Below are 21,353 nucleotides of genomic sequence, written 5' to 3' on the forward strand. Positions count from 1 at the left end.
TCCCACCTGGGCCTCCCAGAGTGCCAGGATTATAGGTGTGAGCCATCACGCTCAGTCTAGAAGTGATTTAAAAAAAAAAAAAAAAAATATATATATATATATATATATAACTACTAAAAGATTCTGAACTAAAAGTTAACCTTTATACCATAGAAGCTGCTTTATTTAATTTTATTTAATGATTTAACAGTAGATTATTGATAGATGCAGCAAGTGACAAGGAAAATTTGTCATAAACATTTGATAACATTTGATAACATAATACTACTTGATGTTCTTTGTGTATATTTCTGATAAAATGTATTTTAAAATTATCATATTTGTTCAGTAATTTTAAACTTTTCTATGGCAATAAAAGATAATAGGTATATATCTTTGAGTGCCTTGCCAGCTCAACTTATGTTAAGATATTCCACCTTATCCTAAAAGTCCGTGTTGAATTAGTGATCTACACTGTAATATATCCATATTCATATCAGTAAAGATAAAGGTTTTTCTCTATTTGAATCTATCTTTGATTGACACTTCAGCAAGCTGTATTGTGTTTTCCCTACAGCTTCCCATAACCCTCACTCATTGCCACCCACTCCGGGGAGTTATGCTGTCCCTCTTTGAGATGCACCATTTTAATTTATTATTTAATTTGAAATTATTATATTTGAAAACACTTGATATCGTTCTGTTTTTTTCTAGAAATGGACGCGATGCTTGTAGAGAGCTGATTGGGTTCTTTTTTACTTATGACCAATCCCTTACAGTTTATGAATATCGACAATTTGGGAAAAATAGGTATGCCATTAAACATTGTTAGAACTCTACAAATAATTCTGAGAGAAGCTAAATAACTACTTTTTTTTTTTCCATTTAACTTCTAGAACAAATGTACTCCCTTTTATTCAAAAAAGCGTTTATAATCATCAGTGTGGACGAAGAAAAGGAAAACAGTACGAGCTTGGTGATTTTTATGTTGTAAGTGAAGTGTGTGTATGCGAATGTTTAATACCAAGTGTTGGATTTTGTGGGGTTCTGGGGAGGTGGAGAAGCAGAATTTCTTGTCTTCAGTTCATTTCTTCTCCTCTGTCCTAAGTAGGGACATTTGTGTGAATGGGCTAATGGTGGATGTTTTCCTGGGAGTTTCTGCCTTCCAAGCTCAGACATAGCATTTATTATCTGTAACACCCCTTCCCAATTCCACAATGTGGGTTGTCCCCAGGAAAGCTAGTCTCTTAGTGTTTTGAAAGGCTCTTTAAAGCGTTATCATTGGGTACGTGGCTACTGCAGTAGAACCAGGAGTAATGCTCTACCTAAAACAGGTTTATCCTCTGAGGTTGCATGATTTCCTCCATGTGGAGAAGTACTGGCTTCTAGAGCTGTCACTTAGTCTATTCTTCCCTGTGATTTTCCTACCTCAAGAAGTTTCTGGCATACGGTGCCTCACAACAATAGTGTTCTTATATTTTAAATCATATTCATCTATTATGTCACGATTAAAATGCATCACTATCCAACAAATATATGTTCACATGCTATGTACTGGGGGATAGAATAGTAAGTTAGACCTGTTTCCTGAAACACAGGAGAGTCAGAAGGCAGGGGCAATGATCTCATTTTGTGCAGTCCCAGGAGCGTTCATGGAGAAATTGCCATCTAATCCTGACGAGGAGTTAGCTAGGCTGGGATAGAGAGATAGGAGAGGCTAGGGAAAGGCTTCCAGGTTGGGGAGATAGCTCAGGAAAAGAACATAAGCAAGAAGTCACATGGCTTATTTGAAGAAGTATTTCAGTCTGGTTGGAGTACATAGAGTTCAAGGTGGGGGGGGGGTAGCAAGAGATGAATCAGAACTTAAAAGCAGCCTCTATTAAAGAATTAATTAAAATATATTGGGACATCATTGAGATGATTCATTAGATTATTGATTTGTGATCCTTTTGATTTTTGGATGTGGGAATTTAAGGCAATGACTTTTCCTTCTAGGACTGCCTTGGCAGTATCCCCCAAGCTTTTGAAAGCTTTTGGCCCCATTGTCATTTAGTTCCAAGAATTTTTTGATTTTCTTCTTTATCTCTTCCTTGACTCAACTATCATTTATTTTATTTTGTTTTTTAAAATTTCAGATTAATATGAGGGTACAAATGCTTAGGTTCCATTGTTTACAATTCTAAGGTAAGATTTAGTGACAAGTTGTTTAGTTTTTGAGACTTTGGGTGAGTATGAGTGGTCCTGTTGGAATTGATTTCAATTTTTTTCCACAGTGGTCTTGAGGAGGTGCATGGTATAATTTCTATTTTTTTTTTTTATTTGTTGAGACAAGTTCTATGGCCAAGGATGTGATTGATACTGGAGAGCAGTCCGTGGGCTCTCCAGTAGAATATGTATTCAATAATATTGGGGTAGTATTCTGTAAATGTCTTTTAGGCCCAATTGTTTAAGCCCAGAGTTTCTTTGTTTAATTTCTGCTTGGAGGATCTGTCCAGTTCTATCAGTGGAGTGTAGAAGTCCCTAGCCATTACAGTGTTGGTGCTAATCATTTTGTTTAGATCAAGTAGGATTTTTTTTTTGTAGTTTTTGGCTGGGGCTAGGTTTGAACCCGCCACCTCTGGCATATGGGGCTGGCGTCCTACTCCTTTGAACCACAGGTGCTGCCCTAGATTAAGTAGGATTTTGCATTGTAAATCTGGGTGCACTTAAATTTGATGCATAAATATTGAGGATTGATATGTCTTCTTGTTGAATTATGACCTTGACCAATATATAATGCCTTTCATCTTTCTTTACTTTTTTTGCTTTGCAGTCAATGACATCCATGATGATAGCTGCAATTTCTGCTTTATTTTCGTTTCCCTCTGCATGGACTATTGTTTTCCATCTCTTCACCCTGACTCTGAATGTGTGCTTGGGGGTTAGATCCATTTTCTAAAGATTAGTGGCTTGTGCTTTTGTGTTTTTTTATCCACTCAGGCAGCTTATGTCTGTTCAGTGGAGAGTTCAAACCATGCACATTTATAGAGAGAACTGAAAAGTGGGTGCCTTTGTGTTATTCCTGTTGTGCAGGGTTCTATTGTTTTGTTTTTATCTTGAGCCATTGTGGTAGCTAGGCTTTGACCTTTAGTTTCTGGGTAGTTTTACCCTGGTGGTAGTTTATTGTGCTGGTCTATGTGTAATGTGGGTCTGAGTACTTCCTGCAGGACAGGGGTAGTTGTGGCAAATTTTCTCCAAGTTTGATTGTTAAGAGAAGATTTATTTTATCCATCACATATGAAACTTAGTTTTACAGGATAAAAAATGCCAGGTTGACAGTTGTTTTGTTTAAGGAAGTTGAAGATAAGGGCCCACTCTCATCTTGCCTGTAAAGTTTCCACTGAAGAATCAATCAGCTGATGACGTGATGAGTTTGCTCTTGTAGGTCAGATGTTGCCTATGCCTATCTGCTTGTAGAATATTATCTTTCATTTCAACTTTGGCCAGGTAAATTACAATGTGTCTTGCAGATATTTTATGTTGAGTCTTCCCAGAGTTCAATGTCTGTCTGGTATTTGGATGTATGAATTTTTGGTGATGTTTGGGAAATTTTCTACAATAGTATCTTAGACTAGAGATTCCATGCTTTTGAGACTCGATTCTTCTCCCTCAGGGATACCTGTAATTAATGTATTTTTATGTTTCCATAGTCCCAAATCAATGTAAGAGATTGCTCTCCCTTTATTCTCTTCTTTTCTGCCTCTTTAAATGACTGCGTTAGTTTGAGAGCCTTGTCTTCAAGCTCTGAAAATCTCTCTTCTCCATGGTTTAATCTGTTGCTGAAACTGTCTACTGTGTTTTGTAATTCCCTGAATGCCTCTTTTAATTCTTTGAATTCCACTTTATCTGTCCTAATTTTGTCAAGACCTTTGATGACTTTTTGTTAGTTTTGTTTATTTCCTGAAAATTTTTTGGTTTCTTATTGCTGTTTTTCAACTTTCTCTTTAACTCTATTCATCTTATTTGCCATCCATATTCTGAATTCCATTTCTGTCATTTCAATAATTTATGGTTGGAATTTTCTGATGTTGCTCCATTGTGTTTCCTCGTGGGTGTTCTTATTTTTATGTTCTTATTTTTTCACGTTGCCAGGGTTCTTTAGCTGATTTCTCCTCATCTATGTTTTCTTTTTAACTTGGAGCTGAAAGTTAGGCTCTCTAAATCCTGGCCGGGGATTTTCCTGCTGTACTTGACTAAGGACGGTCACTAGATGGCGCTCTACCACAAACGGTAACCACAGCAGGGACACGATTTTCCTAGTTCCTTCTCTGAGTACCTTGCTTTATCCCGCTGGCGCCACACTAGGAATTTGAGGTTGGGGAGGTCTTGGCAGAGCTTTGGGACAGAGACACAATGTCCAAACAGCACCCGGAATCCTGATGGAGTCCGTGGAGGGGGCAGGGCTGACACAACCTGATGGCAGAGCTGGGGGATGAGCTCGCCCCGTGGCTGCCCTTGCCTGGAGGGCGGAGTCCGTGCTGGCCGGGGGCAGGCTGCACTGCAGGGCTGTAGGACCACTTGGAAGCTGCAGCAGGTGCGGCTGACGGGGGTACCTGTGTTCTCAGCGTCATGTAGGTCTCCCCACCCTTCCTGGGACCCACCTAAGCTGAGGGGTGGCCTGCTGTTTCCTGATAGGTTGTAGCCTTCCCAGCTCTGTCCCCATCCCTTCCCCCCCTCAGATGCCCCTGTGCTCCAAGGGGGACTCGTCTGGCTCCAAGTCCTTGGATATGTTCCGAGGAGCCTAGGGAAGTTGTTCTCCCTCCCTAGTCCATGCAGGGGTGGAGCACCCAATGGTACTAGAGGGCCCCAGTGGCTGTCTGCTCCCCTCTGCCCCCTTGTCTGGTTAGATAACTCTGTGCAGAATTAAAGTTGGGCCCTGGACCAGCCCATCAGGGGGCTGCCGGGTATGGTATGGGCCTAGGCAGCCCAGATCACCCAGTGATCCCTGCACGCTGTCTCTCTCTACTTTGGCAACACATGTCTCTCCAGCACCTGTTTCTTTTGTTCATTTCCTTTTTTTTTTTTTTCTCCCGGTGTCCTGCATCGATTCTCTGATTTCACAGTGCTGTTCTGTGCAGAGTGATCCAAACAGTGGCCGCTGCCAGCACTTTCCCCTAATTTTGCTAGGAGAGGCTGTTGGGAAGCTGCTTCTAGTTCACCATTTTTTTCCCCAAACTCACTTCTTTGAATTTTTGTCTGTTTTTGATATGGCTCCATGTTATGCATGTACATAAATTTGTTATGTTGTCTCTTGTAAACCTGTCTTTTGTTATAAGAGAGGTTGTTGTCTATGAGCTTTATTTTGTGAAGGAAAGGAATCATCCCCTTTTCACCCCTACAAATCCATGTTTTTGTGATAAACAATTAGTCCTCAGGTCAGAGGGCTTACAGCCCCATTTGTTATATAAAGTTCATCCTACCTTCACCTGGTGATTGGAGTATTATTTGTGTTAGTTAATCGGCTTTATCCAGAGGAAAAACAAACTTTTCATATCTTTGCGGCAGGAACAGGTTTTGCACTCGGAGCAGGGTGCCTAAGGAAGTTAAGTTCCTATTGTCTCACAGAAACTGGGAGATGGGGTGCTGTCTACTTGACTTTTACATTTCAAGGAGCCACTCACAGTTCCTTGAGTAAGACTTTTCTGAATCGTAAAGCAGAGAACTGGCTTACCTAATCTTCAGAAGAACTTATAGGTATAAATTTCAAAGAGAGGAGACAGTACTTAAACTACAATTTCAAATATTCTAGAATAAATGTTCTAAGAAAAAAGAAGAGAGGGAAATCTCTTTCCTTGTAATCAACAAGAAGAATTATACCCCTATTTTAAGTTTGTATTTGTCCGTGTACTATTTTAATGTTAAATTAAACATTAAATATTACTAGTAATGTTTAAACAAGTCACAAATTAAAATGATAATTTTGTAAGTTTGGATTAAGAATTTTTGATAGGATTAGCTGGATGTTGTGGTGCACACCTATAGTCCCAGCTACCTGGGAGGCTGAGGCAGGAGGATTGCTTAAGCCCAGGAGTTTGAGACTGCAGTGAGCTGTGATCATAACATTGTAGCCCCAGTGGACAAAGTGAAACTTTGTCTCTTAGAAAAAAAAAATTTTTTTGGTAGGAATTTTGTTGCTGAAGCTTTGATGCTTTATTAGGTTGAAATTAGGTTTTTATAGTCATATAATCTCTGTCATCAAAGAACTCGATAGAGTATGATGTATCAATCACAGCTCATCAATTCGTGATACATCTTTCTGTTGGGCCAATAGCTCTATTTCTGTATGTAGGAATGCCGTTATTTTTATTGAACTAATTTGACCTTTCTCCCCTCTGATTCTTATAAAAATATCTGAATTTCTCATATTGCTGGATTTTTTATTCACATATATTGTTGAATAGAACATTGCTCTAATTGAGAGAGTGACTGGGAGGTTAGTTCCTTTATTTTTCTGTAGTATTAGGTGAATGAAGCCTGTGCAGCTTCTCAGTATCTTCCAAACATACTTTAAACTAAGTAGTAGTTGGATTTTACTTCTTATATGCTTCCTAGCTTTAAATAACTCATCTGTTCACGTCTCCAGGGTGCAAGCTTGACATTTTTGAGTTCTGATAATCCCAGCCTTCCAGAAAGCATTAAAGCAAACACATTGCTTACACTACGGATCACAAATATTGATCAAACAGCTTTGTATTCTTTCAAGTAAGTCAAGTATACATTTGGCATTTTGAAAGTAAATAACATTCATTTTTATTCTCTTAAAATAAGATTCTGCTACAAAGCATTTGATTTTAGTTAAGGTTTAAAAATGTCTAAAAGTCTAATTTTTTTTTAAAAAGTGAAGCACATGTATATGTGTCCATTTTCTGCGCTGTATTTTACTTAAATACATTCCCACACATGGGAACAGTTATAATCAGTTAAAGATTTTTTTTTTTTTTTTTGCAGTTTTTGGCCAGGGCTGGGTTTGAACCCGCCACCTCCGGCATATGGGGCTGGAGCCCTACTCCTTTGAGCCACAGGCACCGCCCAATCAGTTAAAGATTTTAAAGCTCTCATTTTGTGTTAAAGATAACCTCATTAATTTGCCTTTGCTTTAAGGTTTTTATTTTACTATATAATACCAAAGTAATTTTACAAGATAGGATATTGGTACAATATGATAACAATTTTCCCCATATTGTTATTGTGATGCCTGTGGCTCAGCGAGTAGGGTGCTGGCCCCATATGCCGAGGGTGGCGGGTTCAAACCCGGCGCCGGCCAAACTGCAACAAAAAAATAGCCGGGCGTTGTGGCAGGCGCCTGTAGTCCCAGCTGCTCGGGAGGCTGAGGCAAGAGAATCGCGTAAGCCCAAGAGTTAGAGGTTGCTGTGAGCCGTGTGACGCCACGGCACTCTACCCGAGGGCGGTACAGTGAGACTCTGTCTCTACAAAAAAAAAAAAAAAAAAAAAAAATTCTTGAGCCCCATATGTTTATAGTATTCATTGATTAATAAAATGCATAGTGAAAAAATAATGCTATGAATAATGAAAATACATAGTGAAAAAATAATGCTTTATTTGATTAAAAGAAAAAAGTGCTTTAAAATGAATTTTTAAAATCATAGCAATATATTTTTGTGATAAAACATACATATCAGAGGTCATATTACATAAATTGGCTGTAAGAAGGTCTGTATTTCTTTGTTATTTACCATAATGCTGAAATTGAATGCATTTGGTGGGCATTGGCAGGGGGCAATTTCTTTTAAATAGCATTTTACATTTTATACTTTGCAAGGTAAAACTTATTTTAAATTTAATAGTTTTATTAAGTGTTTAAAAGAACATTCAAACAGCTAAAAAAAATGATTATGTTTATAAATAGTTCTTGCAAGATTTTAAGGATTTTAGCTCTTGATTTGATCCTTTGAGTATCAAATTAGCTTGATTAAATTCTAAGTATGCTTCCAACTTTGAGAGTTTCTTTAAGACCGGAGTAAAGGAGAAGTGAGTGTTTCCACATTCAGAATTGTAAAATTATACATACTTTTATCACTGTGAACATATCGGTTGCAGAACTGCTTCTGTAGAACAGGAAGATGGTATAATCAGTGAGGAAGCCAACGATAGGCTGGTCATCAAAGCCATTCAAGGTATGTGTCACGTAGTTTGAATTTTAAACTATTTCTTCTTCTTCTTTTTTTTTTTTTTGTAATCGGTAAAAGAGTATTTTCCAGATATTCCTCAGTGGCACTTTCTTTTTGCTTGTTTTAAAAAATATATATCTGTATTTAAAATAAAATAAAATAATAAATATTATTTATTTATTGATTTTATTTATTCATTATAACTAGTATTACGTGAATTATGAACTTAAGAATTTTAGACATTACTAGGTAATACCAATATTACCTAGTAATGAAATGTATACAATATAAAAGTGGTTTTTGTAATGTAATTCTTGTCTTATGTATTGGATGATACATATATTCTAAAGAGATTTCTGTGGCCTGGCATAAAGTTAAAAAGTACTGGACTTGGGGACAGATTTATGTGTGGACTCTGCTATTCAATAGACATGTGATTTTAGAGAAATCCCTCACACCTCTTTCTTAACCTCTAAAATGGGAATAATAATTCCTCTTTAATTTATTTTCCAGGGTTGTTGTAGGTAATAAATGAGATATATGTCGGCTTTGGATGGTGAAACATTTTACAAATGTTGTTTCTGGAGTCCAGTTTTATAACCCCAGCAGTATTCTAAGCTCTGATTCCTTTCTTGGATCTCATAGTCTAGAATGGAGAATGTGATTTCAGGTGTATTACTTGTGTGACAAGTAATCACAGTAATTAACATAAAATGTATGAATTTTGATGAATCCTGATTTCTCAAAGATAAGGGAAATCATAGTAAGAAGGCAAGAGACAGGTTTGAAGGTTGTCCAAGGCTTGTGTTTGAACTCTCAAATACTCTCAATGCTGTTGCTGCTGCACAGACTTCCATCACTTTAATCCAGGAACGTTTGTTCTTTTCTCTAAAGTGTTATAGCTCATAACTTCTTTAGTGACTTATTTTCTTAAGTAAATATGGTACAAACTGCATTAAGTGAAATAACAGTGAAGAATACTAGAGATGTAAGCATTTAACCTCTTAGGAGTTTCTAGAAGGAGGATTTACTTTAAATAAATAAGTATAGAATAACATTCCAAAGCCTTGATGCTATTTAGCATACCAGTTACAATTTGAAGATTTCAAACTACTTTTTAAAAAAATGCTGAACTGATAATTTTTGAGTGACTTTCCTGGTATCAATTTTGGAGTTCAGTTGATAACCCCATAGACAGGGAAAGAGTTTAGCCATGTGGGGGTGGTTAGATAAAGAAGAAATCAGACAAGAAAAACTAAGATTTCATTTGAAACGGTTATGTTATTCTCTTATAAAGTGAAACATTATTTGCCTATATTTAAAGTATAAGACTTTCACCACACAGTGGTGCTATAGTTCTGGTATGTTTACATGTAATTTTATATTTAATCCTCTTTACTAAAAACATTCTATTTTCCAAAGTCTTTTGTCAGTCATACACAAGGTTTAGGTGAATTTCTATACCCTTACTATAGTTACATCAACTTTAATTTTCCGACAAAAGAGATAGCCGTAGCATCGTGTGTTTGTGCACATGAGCAGTTCACCTGCATTTCTCTCCTTGTTGAGCAGATGTGCTAAAAGAAAAACTACATAAAAGAGGAGTTCGAATTTTGACTGGATTGGGAAAATACTTTAAACAATTGGACAAGGAAGGAAGTGGACTTTTAGATAAAGCAGATTTTCAGCAAGCTCTAAAAGTATTTCACTTAGAAGTGTCTGAAAAGGTATGTATCACAGAAAATTCTTTGTAGCAAATAACATTTTTAGGTGACATTGTTCACTTTTCTATGGAAAAGTTTAGTATTTCATTTGCTTCCTCCTTTACGCACTGTTATCAGCGTTAAGCCATCAGGCAATAAGTTTTGTTGATTTCAAAAATTTCAACATTCCTCTATCGTGTATTTATTATATTAATATTTCAAAATTCCTCTAGCACATAGTTATAACATATTAATAACTACGCATTGTGCTAAGCTCTGAGACAACATACTCTGCATGCTCAAGACCTTCACAATTGAAGGCAAATGAATATAAAACAAAATATGTATGAAACAGAGAATATTTTTCAAGTACAAGGGAGAGCTACCTAATTCTAAGCCTGGTTATGGGGAAGGATTCCTGGAGGAGGTGCAATCAAGCTGAGTTGTGAACCTGAGAAGGAATTAGCCACACAAAAGGGGAGGAGCAGGCGGAGAGTGGACCAGACAATGGGGATTTCACGGAAAGGGGAAGAACATGTGAAGGCTTGGAGAAAAAAGGAGTACGGCTTACTCCCAGAACTGCAAATGCTTAGTCTTGCCACAGAACGTTCCATAAACTAGGTGAGCAAATCTGTCTTCTGCCCGTATTACCCATGATTTTAAAGGTGAAACTCAGCTGGGTGCGGTGGCTCATGCCTATAATCCAAGGACTCTGGGAGGCTGAGGCAGGTGGATTACTTGACTTTGGGAGTCCAAGACCAGCCTGAGCAAGAGTGAGACCCCATCTCTGAAAAAAAAAAAAAAAAAAAAAAAAGTAGCTGGGTATTGTGGCAGGCACCTCCAGTCCCAGCTACTCAGGAAGGTGAGGCATGAAAATTGCTTGAGCCCAAGAGTTTGAAGTTGCTATGATCTCTGTTACCCTGACACTCTACCAAGGAAGACAAAGTAAAACTCTGTCTCAAAAAAAAAAAAAAAAAAAGTGAAACTCATCTTCACTTCAACTGTGCAGAGTCTTATATTTTACCCAATGTATAGGGCATTATCATAGAAAATAATGCACAGGTTTTTGAGAATTGAGGGAAGGCAGGGCATCTTGAGATTTCGTTTTTCTAATTAAAGTTTTATTTGAAAAAAATTAGAGGGACCTGGAAGAGAATGTTTTTTGAAAACTTATTATTTGTCAAAAACTTTGCTAGTACTTTAATGAGACTGCTTTATTTACAGTCTCATTAAAGCTACCAGCTTGACTGCACACTCATTTACCCAGGTTTGAGAAAACGTATGCTGTAATTTCTTTGTTGTCAGAAACATTGAGGATGAGAACAGAACTTTTTATTAAATAGTGCAGTTGGCAAAAAAGGAAAGGGTAACAGTAAAGCGAAGAAACTGGCGTAAGGGATATATTCAAATTACATCTTTCAGTGTAACTTACAAATAAGATTAGAGTCATTTGAACTATACTTTCAAGCATAAAATTGGCAGAAATAGAATGAGTGATTATAGTGCTACAAAAGGCATTACAAAATTTGAAGTGACTTTTGAATTATCACAATAAATTAAAAATAATTAAATATTCAAAACTGAGTAAATGGTAAACACACACACAGGATGCCAAAAATGCATACACATTTTAAGAAAGGACAAAAGTGTATTACAAATGTAATACTCAGTATACACCCATAACAAAAGGGGAACACAAGTCTCATTTGACTTCTGCAATTGCCAGAGGTGCTCAAAGGGGGCACCATCAGTGCCAGCACATGTCCAGCTGTGGTGACCAGTTCACTGCTGAGCAGCACTGCCCTGAGGATCCACGTGTATCGCTGGTTAAGCTGTTTCAGTTTCTCCCCAAAGTGCTGCAGTGTGGCTGGTTTTCCGCAGCTCACCACATCCTCTCAGGCCCCTATACTCAGCCTTTACTGTCTTCTGGTACTTCCTCAACACGCTTGAATTTCAAATACCACTTCGGAATGGTCTTGTGCTCCTCAAAGGACAACGGTGCTTCTGCCATTTTCTTTGACTGCCCTGCCTGTCTCTTGGTGACAGTGGCATTCATTTGATGAACACCTTCTTTTGAGTGAATGTCATACTGCACATCGCTACCGTAATTCAATTCAACTTTGAAAGTAATGCACAGATAACGTCTCTTAAAGCGTGCTTGGTGTTTTTTGGCCTCCCTGACGTGTGTGTGCATGCATATTTGTATAGAAGGAAATAGAACTCAAAATGATGGATTTGATACCAGAGTGCTGAAGGGGTTATACAGGGAAAGAAGAGAAATTGGTCCAAGGGTACAAAGTGTTTTAGACAGTGGAATAAGTTCTGGGGATCTCTTGGCACCAGATGGTGATTACAGCTAATAATAATGTATATTTTGAAGTAGCTCTGAAAGAGGATTTTAAATGTTCTCACCTCAAAGGAATGATAGTTAAGCTGACAGATAACATTAATTTGACTGTTTTGATCATTCCCCAATGTATACATGTATTAAAACATTACATTGTATTTTGTAAATAAACAAATTGTGCTATATGTACACCATGGAATACTATGCAGCCATAAAAAGATGGAGACTTCACATCTTTTATGTTTACCTGGATGGAGCTGGAACATATTCTTCTTAGTAAAGTATCTCAAGAATGGAAAAAAAAAGTATCCAATGTATTCAATACTACTGTGAAATCAATATATAATCACCTACACACTCATATGAATGGCAAAACATAACCATAGTCCAGAAAGTAGAAGGGAAGAGGAGAGAGAGAGGAAGGGAGGAGGATTATGGGAGGAGAGAGGGTATTTGGGGGGACCTCACCTAATGTGTATGATGCAATGGTACATTTCAAAACTATTAAGAAATGAGTATAATTGTGATGGATGTGTTACTTAGTTCAATGTAAGCATTTCACATTGTATATTGAAGCAGTACCCTGAACCCCATAAATGCATCAATGTATAAAATTGTGATTTAATAAAAAACAATTAAAATAATAAAATTAAATTTGAAAAAATAAAATAAAACTTAAAAAGATGAATTTGGGACCTCTTGTCACTTCTAAATGGGTCCTAAATTTATAGAACTGTTCACCACAGAGTTCTCTTAAAACAGCCTTCTTCATGGCTTTGATTGGGTTTATATGGAACATTTTGAATTTTCTTGTTATATGAACTGTCTTATCTAGGGTGACGAAAGATGTAACAAAATATGACTATGATGATTTTCTTGACTTAAAAATGTAACGGTGATCTCTTATTATTTCTAGGATTTTGAGTCTCTATGGTTAATTCTGAATGTCCACGGTAACAGCAAAGTTGATTACGGAGAATTCAAACGTGTCCTTTTTGGTGAAATGAATGAATACAGGAAATCATTTGTTCGAAAGGTAATTCTGTTAAGTAACCTTTCAAATTGCTACTTTTACTAGATTGTTAGGTTGATTATTTTAAATCTGTAATGAGTTATCCTTTAAAAAGTTTTAAATCTATTTACTGGTAACGTTTGTTGGGTTCAGTAAAACACAAAAGAAGCACATATGCGTGCATTTCTACCCAAAATAAAGCAAAATAGCCTATGCATATGTTTTGGAAAAATACTATAAAAGGAAAGGAAAATTTGAAATCAAATCTTGGTTAGCAAATTACTAGTTCCATAAATTCCTAGCTACACGCTATGTGCATTGTCAAATACTTCTGAGCTTTTAGTTCCTATCTCATCGAGTTAGTATAAAGATTGAAAGGAGATAATAGATATAAAATTCTTAGTGTCAGTGCCCAGTATATTTTATTTTAGAATGAACACTAAAAAATACTTCTCTGGTTTTTATAATATGCATGCTAAATATTAAAAAAGGTTAAAATGATCATTTTATTAATAAATTGGAGTTAAACACAGGAGCCCTCATTTTTATAGGAAACTACATATTAGTAGGGTTCTGGTAGCCATTTTTAGAGTATACCTTTGAACAATGTAGTTCTCTTTTCTTTTGCATATGTGCTTAATATGAAATATATAGATAGCTAATGGTGAAACAAAGATATCCTGTATACAGTAGTATAAATAATTATATCAAGTTTAAATCTCAACTAAAAAAATCAAAGCCTCTACCTTTAGTGGTCAAGAAACATTATACAAACCTTAAAAATATTACCACATAATATTTATAGATTTGTACTTATTTGTAATTACATGTTCTGGTGACAGGTTTGAGCATCAGGACTAGAAACTGGGGGTTCGTCTCTTTCATAAATCGTGGTATAGGGAATAGAGAGCAAAGGAAGGGTTATAAAGGATTGTATTAGTTCGCCTGGGCTGTCAAAACAAAATCTCACAGACTGGGTAACTTAAACAGCAGAAATCTATTTTTTCATAGCTCTAAAGGCTAGAAGTCCAAACACCAGGTGCCAACAGGTTTGGATTCTTTTGAGGCCCTTCCTCCCTGGCTTGCCGGGCGGCCACCTTTTCAGGGGTCCCGCGTGGTCTCCCCTTAGTCTATGTGGTTGGTGTCCCCCTCTCCTCCTATGAGGACACTGGTCGTACTGGAGGACAGCGCACACTAATGAGCCCACTTTAGCTTTACACCTCTTGTATGGCCCATTTTCCAAGTAGTGTCATATTCTGAGGGCCGAGGAGTTAGGATTCAACATACGAATTTTAGGGGAACACAGTTTATTCTACAACTGGTACCTCATCTCCATGAACTCAATATTGTGAATAAACAAACTTGATTCTAATTTTGACTCTTCTTTTTTTGTGGTTATCTTTTTTTATTTTTATTTCAGATTAATATGAGGGTACGAATGATTAGTTTCATTGTTTGCGATTGTCAGGCAAAGTCAAAGTTGTAGCTGAGCTCCTCACCAAGGGGGTGTACTGTGTAGCTTTACGTTATGCACATTAAGCAAGAGTTTACCAATCCACCCCCCTTCCCTGTCCCTCCTCCTCCTTCCCCTGCCAATTGAATTTAATTAAATTCTTTCCTCTGTGTGTGTGTGTTTTTCTACTGGTTTCATAGACTCTTTTGCAGATGGAGGATGTTACTTTGGGTAGATTGTATGTTTCTAAGTACCTGATTTTCTTCCCAGTGAAATATTTTGTGATACTCAGAACCGCACTGTATTAGAGGAGCAATAACTTACTTCAAAAGGTAGTGTTAAGTTTTAAGAGCTAGAGCAACAAGGCTCATTTAAAAAGTATTTCACTTTCTCATTATTTTAGCAATGAAATATTTACGAGCTCATTTTTTTGAGTTAAAATAGTCCTCCCGGCAATTTGTATGACTGCTTGTCATTTCCTATAAATCCTAGACGTAGGAGTTACCTGAGACGTCTTTCACTCAGCTCTTCAGTTTGAAGAGGGCAGCCAGGGAAACAGGGGCTGGGTGATTCTCTTAAAGATGCTAGAAAGGGTGGGACTTTCTACTTGCCTACAAGTTCCCTAATAACTTGCTTCAGTGTCTTTTCTGCTGTATTTATGATGCTTCTTTCATATGCCAGTCAGTATTTTTCGACTGTTGTGTTTATAGCTCAAGAAATGACCTACTGGAAAAAAAAAAAAAAGAAATAACCTACTGAGAAATAGAAAACTGGTTCTCATTTCTAATGATATTGTTAATGAAATAACATTTCTCTGTTTAGGCCTTTATGAAACTAGACTTCAACAAAACTGGAAGCGTGCCTTTGATAGTCATAAGAAAATGTTATTGTGCAAAGAAGCATTCCAAAGTACTTTCAGGTAATTATTATGAGTCAAAAATGGTTTGGATTTCTAAAATGTTAGTAAATAAAAAATAATATCTTTAAATCATATTAATTTAACACAAAGATCGAAGCCATTTGGAAGGATATAAACAACTTTTTATAGACCAGAAACGCGAGAACTATTTTCTCTTCTTCATTTAAAAATTCTTGGTTTTATTGTCTTTACTTATTTGTCTCAGAATGGAGCTATATATACAATAGCCACGCATATATTAATAAAAAATTGAGGCTGTAGTAAATTTCTCAGAGTAATTCTAGAGATCCATTTCCTGCTCTATCTCTTCTAACTTTATTTTTTTACGTAATTGATTTATAAATGCATTCTTGTTATAAAAGAGAACATTTGTTAACCACAACTCCTCCCTCATTTAACGGCTTTTCATAAAAGTAAAAATCATCTTCTAACATTTATTTGAGTGCTTAGTCTGTGAATTTTTCTATCTGTCTATATATACACTATAAATAGCTAATTATTTTTGAAGTCGCACTAAACGTGGATAAGTAGTTTGCTTTGGGCTATTGCCATGTTAATCCACATACAGCCACCTTATTTTTATCTTCTACATATCATTCTTTTTATAAACGAATGTATTACAATTTACCTCACCATTCTCCTATTTGGTAGGATTTTAATTTCTGAAGGTTGGTGTATAATCAATGAAGCATGTGTATAATCAAATACATTTGTTTATTTATGAACTCCTCAGATCCATTCTCTACTGTTTCCCTGGGGTGAAATTGATACCTACAATACTGGGAAATCTACATTTAAAATTTTACTTGCTACTCCCAATTACAGTGTGAAATGGCTATGCATGATTATGCTGCCATTCTTTGGTGAATTTTTCCACAACTTTGCTAGCAATTTAGCTGTTGCCAATCTGATAGGCTAAAAAACAGAAACAAAAACAAACCATTTTATTTGCATCTCCCTGTTACTAGGGAGGTTAAGTATATTTCTATATAATTATTGACTATTTCTCACTGTGTGTGTGTATTTATTGAAGTTTTATGAAGAGGTGCGTTTTGATTTATGGTTTAAATTATATACTATTAAATAGCATAAAATACTGTTAACTTTGTTAACATTAAAATCAGAAACGCTGTAATTATTTTTTTTTAATCATCATTAACCCTTATTAGAGGTTATTTTTATTTATCGACATTTCTATGTGAGCATGAAATTTATTTACCATTTTTAATTGTGAAGTGAAAAAAAGCCAATGGATTTGGTTATGAAGATTAGAACTAATAATCATTGCCTTCCAAATTTCTAATCATTATATTTATTTCAGGTCAAAATAGTTTACTTTGCTTGTCAATAACTTTAAAAGAACTGTAAAGTTCTGTAAGGGATTTTTAGTGTTATTTAATGGTCTTTGGTCTTTTTCCCCTTTAAACACATCATCTTCTGCTTCTTTCTCCTTAATTTGTCATGCTAAAGGTAAGAACAAAGTGAGAAAATAGTTTACTCATTTCAAAATTAGGTGATTTAAACGTGGTGTATCTTTTCTTTTTGTTTTTTCTTGTCTAATAATTTTAATTAGGTTGCTTAAGTAGCTTTAGTTCTATTAGTTCTTGTTAAATGTTTTTTTTTTTTTTTGTGGTTTTTTGGCCGGGGCTGGGTTTGAACCCGCCACCTCCAGCATATGGGACCAGCGCCCTACTCCTTGAGCCACAGGCGCCGCCCAGTTCTTGTTAAATTTTTAAAGCCTTTGATAGCTTCAAAATTCCATAATTTGCCTTTGCATTCACATTAAGGATGACAATATGACAAGCTACATAATATTAAGAAGAGGAAAATCTCTTACTATATTAAAAATTTTTTAAACCCTATTACTAGCTACATTATATTAGCTACATTATAATCTAGTCACATCCCATCTCTGAGACATAAATTATTTACAATTTACAATTAATTTCCACTTAAGCTTTTTATACTATAAATAATTGAATTTTAACAAAGGAAAATATTTTTTCATACGTCAAGTAATTCATTAGAACAAAGTATTTTAAGGTTTAATAGAAATGGGATATCTTAAATGTATTTCTGTGAAATAGTATTAGAAATATGATGTTGTAAGCTGGCCCTGGTGGCTCACACCTATAATCCTAGCACTGTGGGAGGCTGAGGCAGGTGGATCGCTTGAGTTCACAAGTTCAAGACCAGCCTGAGAAAGTGAGACCTCGTCTCTACTAAAAATAGAAAAACTGAGGCAAGAGGATTGCTTTAGCCCAAGAATTGGAAGTTTTGGAAGTTGCTGTGAGTTATGACGCCATGGCACTCTACCCTGGTGACACCTTGAGACTCTGCCTCAAAAAAAAAAAAAAAAAAAAAGAAAAGAAAAGAAAGAAAAGAAATACATTGTAAATATTTTTCTGGTTTTTTAGAGGAGAAAAGAAAATTTAGTTACAAATGATGAAAGGTAAGTACTTCTGAGCAGGTATTTTTCAGAGGAGGAATATTTAAAGGAAGTAGGAAATTCTTGACTAGTTAAAATATAAATTTAAGTAAGAAATGCATTTCTTAGAAAAAAGTATGTTACAATTCATGTGTTCCAAAGTGTAGAGGATAAACAGGGAAATTTCTCCAGTTTATATTTTTATATACATTAAAGCTTTATTTTTATTTATACATTAAATCTTGATTAATTTTTATCCTTGAATAACATTCAATTACAAATTCATTGTTTTATACTAACATCTCTACTACCAGTTATTCAATCCTTGTTCATTTAACCAGTTTTTTTGTTTTTTTGAACAACCACTTTGTTCTCTACTTCTCCTATGTTCCTAAAGGACAGCAAACTTCTTGACATCCAAAGTAAATTTCATTTCTGTTGTTTGAAAGGCACTTTACAATGCATCGTTATCTAAATCTGCTAGAGAATCTATGGTTTATGGGGGGAAAATGCAACTCTTACCCTAATTTTGTCCACTCCATTTCACAGACGTTTAGAGTGGTATTCCCATGTAACCTGCTATTTAAAATGAAAACTGACTTTACAGTGCTTTTGAATGAGGGTCACATAGATTTTTGACCCTTTTTCCGCTATTGCATAACCTCTCTTTATTCCCTTTTGAGTATTGTCTGACTAATTTTAGTTTCCTTGCATCTTTCCATTTCTCTTTACTTATTAAAACATTTATTATTAAAAATAAGGTTGTGTTCTATGTCAGGATCCTGGGGATAGATCAGTGCAAGGGGAAGGGGCCAGGGAACAAGTGGCAAATTAATGAGATGAATTAATTCCAGTTCATGTTTGATAATAAGACTGAAAAGATTTTATAAGACAATTCCTGTCCTTTGTTATTATCAACCATTTTACTGAACTTTTAAGGAACCTGTTTCATAGTACTGTTTTACAGGCCATTCCACAGAGGAAGAAATCAAATCATCTTTTCTAGAAACATTGAAACATGCCTGCAGCAAACCTGATGAAGTGTCATATGGAGAATTTGAAGATTACTACGAAGGGTTAAGTATTGGGATAGGAGCTGATGAAGATTTTGCTAACATCTTACGTACTCCATGGGGGATTTAGTTTTTAATAATGCATATGTCATCAGCCCTCTGTGTTCTATTGAGGGATAAATGTGAAGTATGATGAAACACTAGAGAATATATTTTCTTTAGATTTCCTTTTATATTTTTTCTCAAAAAATTTTTACTCCAGAATGAGAAACATTCAGAAAGATAAATGTAGGTGTGAGTGTGTGTGTGCGTCTCCGCACACATAGAAAATATTTCTGTAAGTTTGTAAAGATAGGTCTGTAACTTTGTAAAGACGGGTCTTGGTTTATTATGTATCTCAAACATATTTTAGAAGTCCCTTTTTTTTTAGCTTCAATAAGAAAGTTACATCAGCATCAGAATATATGAGAGCACCTATATAGTAATCAAGCTGCTTTTCCTTTCATATTGTTTGTTTGTTTTGTTACCCCTTCCTCAGAATGTAATTGCCAGCGTTTCCAATCTGATGAATTAGAATTGGGCCCAAAGCTGATGAGGCTGAAATAGTTCAACATGTTTTAAATATAGGAAAATGTTAAAGGAATTAAAGGATGTGAAAGTGATATTTTTCAAGCAGTGTGATTATAGGTGGTTTTTGTATTTTGAATATTTAGAATGATGAGGATAAATCCCTACAATGTCCATTTAAACATTGACTTGTCTTATACGTTTTTATCTTCTAAATTATGTATTTATTCAATAGAGCACAATGTAGTTATTCTGGTGACCAGTTTTGATCTTTCTTTATTCTCTTTTTTTTTTAAAGCAACACTTTTCACCAACATAGAATTATTCAGCTAGAAACAATATAAAGGGGAAATGTTCTTAAGATCATGAAAAGTGTATTATTTTTGTAATTTTTACCCAGAATGTAAAAGCCTATTTTGTGTCCTGAAATCAACATATGTTATTCTAAACACCACTTTTTGGTATACCAAACAACCAAATCATTTCCTTCTAAATATGCATTATTAATGTTTAAGCATATTATAGTCATTCTTTCCAAATTATTTATTTCTTGTCCCTGGGAATACAGATAAGAGAAAACTTTATGAGTTGTTTACAAATTCATAATTTTAATATGTTAATATAAATTAGAAAAAATAAATGGTTCAAAAATCAAAATATACACTTTGTAGAATATGACTTTAAACATATCAGTTTATCTATCTATACTTGGCAGAACTATCAGAGGTATGATACACGTGAGCCCAATACATTCAGAGTTGTATTTTTTAAGATTTAAAGAGGTACTATAGCATTGTACTAAAATATCAGAAAGAAAAAAATGTATAAAACTCTTAGTGCTACTCTCACTGGCTTAATTATCTATTTTGTAGCATTTTCTCAGATTGTTGAAATTAAACAATATGCTAGAAGAATTTTTGGGAGAAATTAGTCTATAACTCTATTGCTAAGTCATATTCACCTGATGAATCTGAATAAGTCATATTCATCTTATGAATATAGAAAGATTCATCTAACCTTCTTAAACTCTACAAATTGTTCTTGTGTTAAAATGACTGACACTATGGGTGTTCAAAATTCATATAGTATTTTTCACTAAGAAATGTTTATTTAGTTCTCCTTAACAAAAACTTATTCTTACTGTGGGTACATCGTATATTCTTATGAATATTATCAGAAAACATATAGGCTGTTATATTGTTAAAAAAATAGAGGTACTTCTGGAACTCATTATGTTAACATGGCAGAATGCTCTTGTTATTAACTTTTATCATCTTAACATAATATTGAAATGCAGCTATTTGTAGGACACACCTCTACTTCTGAGATGTAACTTTTTTGCAGTTATTTTCTTATTATTTTACATCATTGTTTCCGTATAGAGTTAGAAAATATATAATCAATTTTTTGTTGTTGTTAGAATCAGTGACAATAAATCATTCTGCTTTTGAATTTGTTTCCCTGCCTGCATTCTTCTTCGACTTTGCTACCGTGAAATCTGTTATTTAGTGTACAGTTTAACAGAAGACCATTTAAGAGAAATGACACTTTCAAGCATGCACAACATAAAAATTGACTTTTGAAATCCTAAACAGCCTTCAAGATTCCAAAATTTTTTTTTTTTTGGAATTTTTTTTTTAAATTATGCATAAAAATATGTTTTGTATCATTATTCATGGTACAAAAATCCTCGGACCAGGGGCAATGTCCATTGTTAGAGGAATAGTTAAGTCAATTACTCCAAAATGAGAGAACTTCAATAAT

At 35.1% G+C, this 21,353-nt stretch overlaps 1 protein-coding gene across 6 annotated transcripts in view; it reads left to right on the plus strand.

Annotated features, from left to right (window-relative positions):
- CAPS2 (calcyphosine 2) overlaps positions 1-21,021 on the plus strand; it is a 111,614-nt gene extending 90,593 nt beyond the window's left edge. For all 6 annotated transcript variants that reach the window (XM_053586058.1, XM_053586061.1, XM_053586056.1 and 3 more), the window contains 8 exons: positions 694-789; positions 876-969; positions 6,602-6,720; positions 8,077-8,153; positions 9,720-9,874; positions 13,114-13,233; positions 15,485-15,581; positions 18,977-21,021. In XM_053586058.1, coding sequence (XP_053442033.1) covers positions 694-789; positions 876-969; positions 6,602-6,720; positions 8,077-8,153; positions 9,720-9,874; positions 13,114-13,233; positions 15,485-15,581; positions 18,977-19,152 — 934 coding nt within the window. In that variant the 3' untranslated portion in view covers positions 19,153-21,021. The remainder of the gene's footprint in view (positions 1-693; positions 790-875; positions 970-6,601; positions 6,721-8,076; positions 8,154-9,719; positions 9,875-13,113; positions 13,234-15,484; positions 15,582-18,976) is intronic.
- Positions 21,022-21,353: the final 332 nt, after the last annotated feature.

This window comes from Nycticebus coucang, chromosome 3 (assembly GCF_027406575.1).
Source record: "Nycticebus coucang isolate mNycCou1 chromosome 3, mNycCou1.pri, whole genome shotgun sequence".
In the NCBI taxonomy this organism is placed as follows: Eukaryota; Metazoa; Chordata; class Mammalia; order Primates; family Lorisidae; genus Nycticebus; species Nycticebus coucang.